Source organism: Lathamus discolor, chromosome 5, assembly GCF_037157495.1.
Source record: "Lathamus discolor isolate bLatDis1 chromosome 5, bLatDis1.hap1, whole genome shotgun sequence".
NCBI classification, from domain to species: Eukaryota; Metazoa; Chordata; class Aves; order Psittaciformes; family Psittacidae; genus Lathamus; species Lathamus discolor.
The window spans coordinates 96,197,796-96,209,827 of NC_088888.1; the positions used below are offsets into that span (position 1 = coordinate 96,197,796).

Genomic DNA, 12,032 nt, shown 5'->3' on the forward strand with positions numbered 1-12,032 from the left:
CCTGTCAGTGCCTTCACTATCCTCTGTTTCAATCTTTGGTCTCTGCAGTTTCTGATGTCAAAGTGCCCATGCTTCCCTCACACAAACGTACGGACATCACCATCTTCAAGCCCTTCATGGATCTAGACACTCAGCCTGTCCTTTTCATTCCTGACGTTCACTTTGCAAATCTTCAGCGTGGGGCTCATGTAAGTAAAGCTCATGAGTGCAGGGATGAGGAGGGTGTGGGATGTATTTGGAAAAAGCCTGGGATGCTGTATGTACGTACACACATGTGAAATGCCAGACTGTTTGCATCGATGCTGTAAACATAGGGTGAGTCTCATGTGAGCGAGAGATGTTGCTCCTAGACATGTTGGCTGGGGTTAACTGGAGATGTTTCCTGATTAAATCATCTTTCTATGAACTCCTGTTTCCATGAACCTGAAAGGGTTTTATCGCAGCATTTCCAACTGAGAGTTCATTGAATGAGCTGCAGGCCGGTTTCCTCCCGTTCGGTTCCTGGTGCACTGCTGCAGACGGCGGGCTCCTCCAGCCTGCTGCTGCAGGGTGAAAATCCCTTTTGTGAAACTGGGAAGGGTGTGTGTGGCTCTGCGATCCACTGCCAGAGGGCCCTGCCTCAGCGTTCCTGGAAAGTCCCAGCTGACAGGAAACTGAAAGGGAAAAAATGAGACTGCAACCAAGTTTCAAAATCTTGGACTTTGCTGTGCTGGGAGTTCTGGCACCCTCTAACAGAATCCAACCTTCACTTTTTAAGAGTATTGCCTAAAGCCTTAGCAGGAGTGGAGAATAAACTTGTGCCCATGAAATAAACTTGTGCCCATGAGGCTGACTTTCCTGCATGTGTTCCTACAAAAGCTCTAGCGCTGAGGTCTGTCAGAAGACTGCGCCAGTCCAGATGGAAAGCTGGTTAGCTCTTGTATGTTCCTGTGTCTCTCATTTGAGATCCTTTAATGTGCCTTTATCAAAAAAAGATAAAGAAGATGCTTACTGGCTTTTGGAAGGTTGAGCCAAAGTGTCATTTTTACAGGGTTGAAAGATAATAAGAAATTAAATCTAGTTCTGGATATAATTTTTACTACCCTAACTGCAAGTATTATTTGTGTATTCAAAGGAAGGCCAGTGTTTATTGCTTGGACCAGAGCATCTTACTTCTAGTAGTGTGGTTGTGACTGGTTCCCTACTTGACAGCCTTGGTTTCCCCTATGTCCTGTACTGATGTGCTTACGAGAGGGTTGGGTGGCTGAGCCATCTGCCTGACCCTACCAGGGTTTCCCTGTCCTTTAACTCAAGGCTGTTAAACCTCTGCTCATGCTGGATGCAGCAGGGTGGTTTTATGCCAATGTCTTTTCAGTGCAAACAAAGCTAATGCTATGTTGCTATATTAACAGGTAGCACTTAAAGGGATGGGGAGAGCGTTGCTGACAAGACCATGTTACACCAGCTAATGGGTCTGTCCTTAGGCAACTTTGTTTCATAGCATTCAGAGCCTATTGTGTTTTCTGAGGACTGGGTACCACATCAGGTACTCACTAGCTATTTCACCATGTGTTTCTCTGCATATGGCAATAAACATCTCCCCTTTGTTTTAAAAGGTCCTACCTGTTGCTTCAGAAGAACTGGAGGGTGAAAGGTAAGAGCTGTGCTACTTCAGCCTGCTGATGTCTTGCCCTCAGACAGTGGGGTAAGTCCCTGTAATTGTACCACTAACTTTTTTTCCCTGTCAATGACAGCTCCAACCTGAAGAGAGGAGCCTATATTGGTGAAGAGGACTTTATTGCTACTCCAAATAAGATGGCCAGAATAGAAGAACCAAAAAGAGGTATTATTTTCTTCTTTCAGACACTGAATATTGGAGTATTTGTCCATCATGATAGAGATACATCTGAAGTTAAAGAATTTTTTTAGTTTATTTTGGAGTCTGTTTCAGCCTGATTATTCTGGCTTTGACTAGGCATAGGGTTTGTACATCAGGATGTAGCTCAGCTCCACAAATCTTCCACAGTGTCAGAATTTCTGGGGTTTTCTGCCAATTCAGACACTAATTGGCTCTGAACCTGTAACAGAGAGGCTTGGAGGACGGTGAGCAGTTTACCAATGTCCTTGGTGGATTGGGTGAGAGAATTCATCACGTAATACAAAATACTTTGGAAACCTTCTCTAGGACTTTAAGCAATGAATGCCAAGAATTGTTCTGGGTATAAAACCTGCAAAACCGGTACTGGGAAATGGGATGCTCGCTGAGAGCCAAACTGAGAGAACAGTCTGCTTATTTTTAACCTGTTGTTGATCTTTGCAATTTGTTGTGGGATTGGATGTTGCTGTGGTGGTGTGGAAGGAGGTGAGAGGTCCCCTTGGAGATGGTGTAGAGGATTACCTGCCTGATGATGATTATGTGTAGAAGGACCGGTACAAAGCTTGAAGAACTAGGAGGATTAAACTTGTGATGTGGAAAACGTTAAATCTTGTGAGTGACCTTAATGGGGCTGCACTTTTGTAGTCTGGATAAAGTAGTAAGGAAGGATTGATTTTATAAAAGGAAGTTCTGTTTTATAAAAGGAAATTACTTCCTTATTTTTCTTGTTGCTGTATGCCATAAAATAAGACCCGGGGGATTCTCTCCCCTTTGGCTAGTGTGTCGCCTGACCTGTGCTGTAACTGAGACTGTGTGTGCTGCCTTCATTTTTCACACCTACAGTCCTTTTTCTAAACCTGCTTGTAGCAGAGGAAATCCATCGAGGTGCTGTGCTGCCCTGAGTTCACTTTGCTCAATTAGAAATGCCAGCAATTGTTCCGTGTTGCAGGTGTGTCAAAGCTGTGGCTGATGAACCTTGTAAACAATCCAGGTTGTAATACCTAGTCATTAGAAGATGGATTAAAGACAGCAAAGCTGTTTAAGTCAAAGCTTTCTTGCTCTCATGGCTTATTCCTCAGCCTTCATGCAGTTTTTAATGAGGCAGATGTTACATACAATGACTCTCTGCTAGCTTGAGAACGCTAGGGATGCTTACCTCATTGGTCTCTTTACTCTGTCATTCCCCTCCTAGCAGGAGGCTAAGTCTGCACTGCATGTCAGCAGCGGCGGTGTGAGTATTGCTGAAACATGGCAAGGGGGAGGAAGGGAGATGAGACAGCACAGGAGCAGCAGAGGATTGTACAAATACGTTACTTAAAAACGAGGAGGTGGCCAGGATGGCTTTGCCTGCTGTGGCAGCATTTGTCAAATCATTTTATTGTGCAGAGCCTTATGGCAAGTGACCTGTAAGATACGGAGTGACAGGAGACTCTCAAAGCCGTGTTTTGTATTTCTCCTTTCTGTGTTTTAAATACGACTTTTTTCCCAAATGATAGAGAAAATATCAAATAGAGATTTAAAGTTATTTTGACAATAAAGATGCTTGAGCATGCAGTATTTCTGTGTGCAAAAGCATGTTTTGAGCTTACCTAGCTGTGCATGTTTGCGATATGATCTTCAATGTATGCTGAATGTACGTATGTGTATCTCTTCATAAGACCCTCAGTGTATGTTGCTGTGTGTTTAGCCACTATCATATACAGATCTTTTCTAAGGAGCAGTTACGCCATTAACTCCGCTCTCCAATTTGCTTTTCAGTGTTGCTCTATGTCCGAAAAGAGTCAGAGGAAGTCTTCGATGCACTAATGTTAAAGACACCATCTCTGAAAGGTCTAATGGAAGCGGTAAGTAACAAAGCTGATTTACAGCCTTTGCCTTCAGTTTGAGAAAAAGCAAGTATAGTCCCTTGCTATCTAGTCCTCATATACTGGACAGTCATAGGAGGTAGACTTTCAATTGCCATTTGTGTCGACGTATTCCTGCTCTTCTAGTTAAGAAGCATAAGGCTGATTTCAATAACATGGGCATTAATGTAAATAATGCTTTAATTCATTATTAAAGGACTTGAGGAAGCTTCCCTTTTAAGTACTTTATCCTATATCTGTGGGTCTGGGTGTAAGAAGGTGTTTCTTGGCCTTCCTGAAAATCCAGGTGTGTCAAGCTTGTTGACTTGGTACATGAGATTGTCCCAAAATGACAGGAGCTGCTGGAGAGAGAGTCTTCTAGGCTTGCTTCTTATGCAGGCTCTGCTTTGGCCAAGCTGCAGAAGCAGCTGTGTAGGTCTTTTCCTAGCTGCATCTAAAAACTGTCAACAGATTCCCACTGTGGATGTCCCTCATGTCAGAGGGTATTTTCATTAGAAGATACAGTGATACCCAGAATGTGTTCAGTGGCTTGGGTTGTCTGGGGGGCACTCCCCTCTCCTTTCATAACCTGCTTATGAAAAGCTGCTGTCGCAGCTTCTGAGAGTGCCTGAAGACTTTTATATATCTGTGCACATGTGTGAAATTGCTGTCTGTTACTTGGCTTCCAAAATAGCCTTCCACAGTCCCTGCTGCTGCAGTGCTGCAGAGGAAACAGCTTAATGCCGAGGAATGCTGTAATGTTTGGCGCGAGCTCAAGGCTGACGTGTCTGGCTGTCTCTTTCTGTGACTAATGCCTTGTTGATGCTCAGAGGATGGAGGCTTTGGGGCTGTATGGCCAGGTTTTGCCAGTAGCTTTGGGACCCAGAGATGTGTCTGTAACCTGAGGCTGTCTCTTCCTGGATGTGGGAGCTATGACAGCACAGGCAGGCTGGAGGCAGGGGCTAATGGGTAGGGGGACTGAAGGCTATGAAGTCCTCCTTTACCTCATGGTCCTGAAGGGTAAATTGTTTCACTTGGGACTTCTTAAAGCAGGGAACCAAGAGCTCACAACTGTAGCTTGGAGGAAACCCCCTGTGCTTTTGCATCCTGAAACTGTGTTTTGGTTTGGTTCTTGCTGTGTTGGTTTGACAGAGCCACTTGGCAAAGTAATACTGACCTCCTGAGTTCTGGAGGTCTGTACGGTGAAGCGCCATGGTGAGTGGCTGTGGTTTCTCATTTAAAGATTATCCCGTTGGGTAAGGAGGATGTTTCTGACCAGCTTGTGTCCTTAGCTGCACAGGTCTTCACTCTGGTGCTGTTCTCTTTCTGCACCAGCCGCTGTGATGACTAGTTTTCTTTTGATCCCTCTGGCACTGAATTACAAATGGGTTTTGGTGTGCTAAGAGAACAGGACCAAGAGAGGAGGAGAACCAGCATGTGGGGTGTTTAGTGCGTGGGCTTTTTGGTGTGCAGACGGGTTGCTGTATGAGGGGTCAGTGGCCAGGTTTAGAACATGGTTAAATTTTTTGCACAGAAGTTGGCGAATTGCAGAGGAGGGATTCTCATCTATAGGCTTATTCTACAGTTCATCATTTAGTATTGCCTTTATAGGGCAGAGCAGTTGCTTTCATCTGCAGACCTGTGGGGGTTTTTTTGTTCCTTTCTGGAAAATAGGAAGTGGAAGACAATGCCAGCAGCCTCCTTGCTTCACCAGTGCTTGCTTTCTTTTGTTCCAGATCTCTGACAAGTATGATGTGCCTTTTGATAAAATAGGGAAGATCTTCAAAAAATGTAAAAAAGGGTGAGTATGTTCCTACACAGCAGCTGTCTGAGAACCTGAACTCCTCTCTTTCAAACCTGTAGGCGAAGCTGCTTCAGAACTCCTCCATGCACTGCACGTATGCAAATGCTGTTTGTGGTATGCGTGTGTGCGTGCCATGTACCCACATTCCAACCTCATTCATAGAGCTGAACACCGGAAGGGTCCCATAGGAACAAGCAGTTTGACTTCCTGGGTAAATACAAGTCACAGAATCTCTCTGAGTTTGTTGCTATTTGAACCAGATTGATCATGTCAGAGGAAGAAGAGTTCCATTTGTTTAAAGACTCCCAGTGGTGAAGAACCTACTTCAACCCATGTTAATGTGTTCCAGTGGTTAACTGGACTTGCTGTGCCTGCATTTGGCTACAGTTGCTAAGCCTGGTTGTCTTTTTGTGGGCTAAATTGACAAGAACTTTATTGTGAAGTGCCCATTCCGCACAGAGGCCACACTCCACCGTCTTTATTTTTTAGTGTAAATAGTTGATTTCCTGAACATTGTCCACGTTTGGTTTTCCTTTTAATCTCTCAGTAAGTTTCTTGGTTTTCTTTTTCTCTAAAGTCACTTGGGTGTTTCAGCCCCTTCCCCAACGCCCCTCTGTCCAGAAAATTACAGCCTTTAATCACCCTAGGAATGTAGTTTCAAGGGTTGTGTTTTCATAGCAGAATAACTGCAAATGTTTTGAATTGATAGTGGCTAAACCACTGCTAAGGACAGCTTTGTGTGCATGCAAACTCACATGCATGTGTGCACACAAACACAAGGTATTTGCCCTTCTGGCACATGAATAAGGTGGTCAAACATCAGAGGTTTCTTCCCAGCAAGCTCTGTAGTATTTTTGCCCAAGTCTGCAGTTCGGAAGGGTTTCTGCCAGCTCCATGGTGTCTCTCCCTGGTCCAGGAGCCAGATTTAACCCTTGTGGATCCTAGAAGAGGGGCTGTAAGCATTGATGGCAGGTTTGGGAAAGGACAGCTAGATCTGCTGTAGGAAGCAATGAGGCAGAGAGAGGTGAGCAGCAATCTTGTGTTACCCCAGCACAGTCCAGGTGAGCAGCAATCTTGTGTTACCCCAGCACAGTCTGGGCTCTCTGAGGTTTCAGGGCACCTTTGCTGTCTTTCACATTTAGATCTGTAATATATCCCTGATCTGTTTTGCTTTTCCAGGATCCTGGTCAACATGGATGATAACATCGTGAAACACTATTCTAATGAAGATACCTTCCAGTTGCAGATTGAAGAAGTTGGAGGATCTTACAAGCTCACTCTGACCGAGATCTAAGATCACAGATCCTCTGTGGATTTTAAACAAAGGTCTCAAGTGAACATTTTCCCATAATTCAGTATGTTGGGCAAAACACTAATCACCTTCTCCAGAAGAAAGCCAGGTATTGACTTGTTCTGGGGAGCAGAGCAGTGGTTTTGCTTAATATAGTGTGTTTCTGTTCTTTCCAAAGAACACTGTAGTGCTCATGACCTTATTTGCACTTGGGTGAGCAAAGATCAGCAATTAAATAAGAGAGCATGTATAAAACACTAGCAAATACAGGAGGGGAAAACTCCTGGAAGGTGGCCTTTTAGAGTGGTGATATCTTATTTATCTGTTTGGTAGCCATGTTTGAGCCCGTTATCAGCTAATACCATTTTACTGGACTGTTTTCTGCTAGGTAGAACTGCAAAACTACTCATTGACAGTAGTAGGAGTTGTGTGCAGGTTGGAGAAAAGTCTTTCTAATGTTTACTCGTGAACAGGGCAGACTGTTGAAATCACGTGTGTCACTTGGGGGGGGGAATGTAAAACTGCCTTGCTTATGAAGAACTCGCCTTAGTAACTGTGTGAACTCTCATCAGATGAAGCTATATTGTATATAAGTGCAATATATTTTTGAAGGTCTGTAAATGTGTACATACAACTGATATATAATATATATAAAATATGGTGTTCTGTATATACCGTGAATATATGCAATGAAGCCCATCTAAAAGGATGCCATATACAGAGAAAACAAATATTTAACGTCGCTATTTAAAAATGGACAAGCCCTTAACATGCACCAAAGGTGAGCACATGTTTGTATGTTCATAGAAGGCACAAGAGACCTGCTTGTTCAACATGGATCTTCCTGTGTGGAAGGAAAAGGTACTGGTTCTCTTCCCAAGCCCTCCTGCACAGCCAGGCGATGGCAGTCCTGGCTCCTCTTGGGACCTATAGCCCTGGAACTGCTGCGTGCTGCTGCCCTGGGAAGTCATTTGGGCTGAGTCCGAGAGCTGGGTTCCAAGAAGAGCTGAGCAGATGCAGTTTCCTGGAAATCTCCCATCTTGGGATCAGGAAGAAGGTCTCCTGGAGGGTGGATGCTTTTTTCGGCAGCAGTGTACTGCCTGCAGCAGCTCGGGCTGGATGAACCCATGGGTTGGAGCCAGCTTGCAAGGCCTAGGATGTCAACAGCTGGAAGTTCTCAGGCAAGGCTTTTGAGAGAGGAGGGTGGCATCCCAGCTCAGCAGGCCAAGCTTTAGCAGGGAATAGGGGCTTATAACTGCTTCCTGATGTACCTACATTGCATTGACCCACTGCTGAGGTGGAGAGATCAAAAAGGCAGCTAGTAGCAGGCAATTTGAGCATAGCCCCAGATACTGCTCAGCATTAGAGTATACAGTATTTACTCATCGTGTGCATGTGCTTATGAAGAAAGGCACCCTCTGGTTAGCAGCAGCTTAAGGTTAGCTCAGTTTAAACAGCAGCACTTGGCTGTAAGGAAAAACCTACATTACAGGGCAAGCAGATGAGCATGAGTACCAGGTTCAGTGTTGGTGCTTTTGTTAGGGATCTGGATAATAAAAGAAGGGTTTATAACATCTGCAGGCAGCACAAAGCTGTGTGTGCCTCACCTGAAGGTCAACCTGGATAGGCTGGAGAAATAGTCCTGAAAAGTGGAATATGATTCTACTTAATGGTTAACGATTCTACTTAATGTATCTTGTAACTGAATGTTGTTCAGCCATGTCGTGTTGCTGTTTGGAAGAGGGAGGCAAATGCCAGGTTGAGTTGATAAACGGGAGCGTGGCCTGCAGGAAATTGGAGACCCGCCTTTTGCTCTACTTGGCCTTGCCGAGGCCTCCGCTGGAGCGCTGTTCCCTTCCAGCAGAGCAGCCTCCTGTCGGGTGTCCTAGTGAGACCAGAGCATGTGGTTCCAAGGAGGATGGGCTGGGTGAGTCACCTGGAGAGAGGTCATCTCCATAAGCGAGGATGCAGGTGAGAGCAGCGGCCTCCCAACACATGGAAGCGTTCTCCTGGTTCCATCACAAGCACAATGAGAAGCATTGGGTGTAAACTGCAGAGGTTCAGGGTAGGTGTCGAGGCAGTTTTCTCTGGTGAGCAGTGCAGGGTGCCCAGGGAGGCATCAGAGGTCTTCACAGCCAGGCTGGGCAAAGCTCTCTGCACTGTCACAGTATGTTTGATCCTCCCTTGGTGCTGAGACCAGGTGACCATTGAAGGTCCTCCCCACCGTGTTTTTTTAATGCATTTTATGAAATACAGTATTTTGGGATTTGTGTTCAGACCACTCCATTCCCCCTCCTCCTCTGCTGACGGGCCCCACGGAGGCTTGCCAGCACTCTGGGCACCGTGTGCTCCCTTCTTTGCTCTGTGGCTGGAGTTGAGCAGGCTCCACATGGATGCATCCATGATTGTGGGCTTGAAGCTGAAGCAGAGAAGCTGGCACTGAAGAGACTGACTGGCCAACAGATGCCACCCCATACAGAAATCCACCGCCAGCCAAGCAGAGCAGCCACGGGACTCGCACCCAGCCAACACCAACTCACCGCCTGGGCTCCCCTTCATCAGCCACGGGAACACTGTTACTATGGCAATGGAATTTTTTTAAACCTGATATATAGAATACATATATATATATATATATTTACACATTTTTATTGAAAATGGAAGTTTTATTACAGAAACTCAGTCTAGGGTCAGGGAAGTAGATTTAGAGTCTATAGAGGTAAGATTGATACGAATGTTATTTCTTTTTACTGCTTAATGAAGTATGTGAACTAAATCTGACGATTGTTTTCCACTCTTAAGACACTCTGGGACACGGGTCTTGTAACAGTAGCAGCAATGTTATGTATGTGTTATGGAACTGATTTTTTTTTTTTGTTTTGCCTGCTGTTTTTTAATTGAAAATGTATTTTAAACCAAGCTATTAAATTTTATATGTTCATTTCTAATGAGAAGTCGCTTATGTATTAAACCCATCTGCTCTTACCCCTTTGTTTTTCCTTTGACTTGGGATCTATAAAACAAAACCCCAGTCAGTGATCATTTTCTAATTGCTCTTTTCTTTACAGAAGAAAATAGTCCTAATGCCAGACCTGCTGTAATTCCCATGTAAGGAATGGTTAGTCCTGTTCTCATTCCCTGCTTGTTTTCAACTGACCTCATCCACTTCTAAGTGCAGGGAAGCTCTGAAGCATTTTGTTTCTGTAGGACCCTTTCCTTTGGCAGTAAAACAGAAGAGAACAGCCATGCATGAGCTCAGATGTGTAGTGGGCTGATGGTGATGCCTGATGCTCTCTGCTGGAGGGTCACCAGTATAAGGGCATTGCTGCCTCCACTGCCCATGCAGCAGGAATGTGGTCTCCATCACTGTGGGTGAGCAGGGGGAGCTGTGGGGTTGTGGTGCCAGCGGCTGCCCTGGGTGCCAGGTCCAAGGTGCTTCATGTAATTTTCAGCCCACAATGGCTTTGGGGAGCATTGGGTCTTCCCCACCACTGCTGGTAAGTGGCACTTGCCAGGCAGCTTGGGAGTTCACTGGTAAAGCTGCAGGCACTGATGTCCCTGAGATGAAAACACTCAGTTAAACCCCATGCTAATTCCATGGGAATCTTTGGGGCTGGGTTATTACCAAGACCAGGTTGGACAGAGCAACCTGGTCTAGGGGTAGAACCACCTCCCTCCATGCGGGGAGATGGAACTGGATGAGCTTTAAGGTCCCTTCCAACCAAAACTGTTTTGATTCTCCAGAGTAATCCTAATGCTGTTGCTGTAGTGTCTGGAGCACTATTACTTGTCTATCAACTGCATGAGCTTTTTCTTGAGGCTTTGCAAGAGTATGGGGCTTACCTGCTACTCTCTTTGGTTTGTTTGATACTTAGATCATTTGATTTCATAGAATCACAGAATCAACTAGGTTGGAAAAGACCTTTAAGATCATGAAGTCCAACCATTACCCCAGGACTGCCAAAGCCACCACTAAACCGTGTCACTGAGGGCCTGATGAGGTCTTTTGAACAGTTCCATCCAGGGGCGGTGATTCCACCCCTGCCCTGGCAGCCTGTTCCTATGCCTGAGAACCTTCTCTGTGAAGAAATGTTTCCTAACATTCAATCTAAACCTCCCTTGGTGCAGCTTGAGGCTGTTACCTCTTGTCCTATCACTTCTTACCTGAGAGGAGAGATCAACACCCTCGTTTCAGGTAGTTGCAGAGAGCAATAGGGTCTCCCCTGAGCCTTCTCTTCTCCAGACTAAACAACCCCAGTTCCCTCATTTGTTATTAAATTATTAGATAATACTGAGATGACACCTCAACTAGATGAATTGGTCTAATATAAAAAATAGGAGCTCTTACAACTTGTTTTGCTCTTTGTCCTTGGGCTGTAATACCACACTGCTCTTTGGTGGATACCTCTGCATAGCTCCCAGTACCATAGAAGGGATGCTTTGGCTTTTCTCCTCTTCTTGGCTGCTCTCAGTAGCTGCCGTGGCTGGGGTGATTGTGGGGTTTTTGGTGCATCTTGCAGTTTTGTGTTTGCACAGGGCAGTGCTCCATTACCCATCGCTGTGTTTGCCTGCACACGCAGCCTGGGGATGGGGATGCCCGCTGCCTGAAGCGTTGTTTATTTGCCATCTCTCCAGGACGGCCACCCTGCAGGCTGTAGGTGCATGAGCAAATACCAGCTGGTGACCAGTGTCAACACTGCTGAACTGAGGTGCTCCCACTGCAGGGCTGGCTGTCTTCCCAGGCCCGGTGCTGGACTGCAGGTCGGTCACCTCCGTGGCACTGTGATGGGTGGCAAGCACACCCCAGGCAAAGGAAAGGTGCATTCTTTACTTACAATGTTTGTCTTCTGGAGCAATGACTATGCATAGTGAAGCCCTGCTGCTTCTTGGGAAGTGGCTGGGCATCTCCTGCTGATGGAAGTAGAGAATGGAATCTTTTGTTTTCCTCTGCTTCTGTGAGTGACCTTTGCTTTTGCTTTATTGAACTGCCTTTATCTTGATCCATGCAGCTTTTCCATTTTATTTTTTGCCCTGATCCTGCTGGGGAGGAGTATGATAGAGCAGCTTGGTGGACATGTGGCATCCAGCCAGAGTCAACCCACCACAGGTGGGTGAAGTGACGATGGAAAAGGCGGGTGAACCAAGTCTTGTTTCCCCGGCACCATGGAAATCAAATCCCATGCTTGCTCACTGCCCAGCAGGCACAGGGAGCTGGATGGAGCCCTGGCCAGGCAGCAC

General features: G+C 45.7%; 1 protein-coding gene across 5 annotated transcripts in view; it reads left to right on the forward strand.

Annotated features, from left to right (window-relative positions):
• Window positions 1-9,710, forward strand: part of GRHL1 (grainyhead like transcription factor 1) — a 43,004-nt gene extending 33,294 nt beyond the window's left edge. For all 5 annotated transcript variants that reach the window (XM_065681608.1, XM_065681610.1, XM_065681607.1 and 2 more), the window contains exons 11-16: window positions 49-188; window positions 1,596-1,633; window positions 1,734-1,822; window positions 3,614-3,699; window positions 5,436-5,500; window positions 6,683-9,710. In XM_065681608.1, coding sequence (XP_065537680.1) covers window positions 49-188; window positions 1,596-1,633; window positions 1,734-1,822; window positions 3,614-3,699; window positions 5,436-5,500; window positions 6,683-6,797 — 533 coding nt within the window. In that variant the 3' untranslated portion in view covers window positions 6,798-9,710. The remainder of the gene's footprint in view (window positions 1-48; window positions 189-1,595; window positions 1,634-1,733; window positions 1,823-3,613; window positions 3,700-5,435; window positions 5,501-6,682) is intronic.
• The last annotated feature ends 2,322 nt before the right edge of the window (window positions 9,711-12,032 follow it).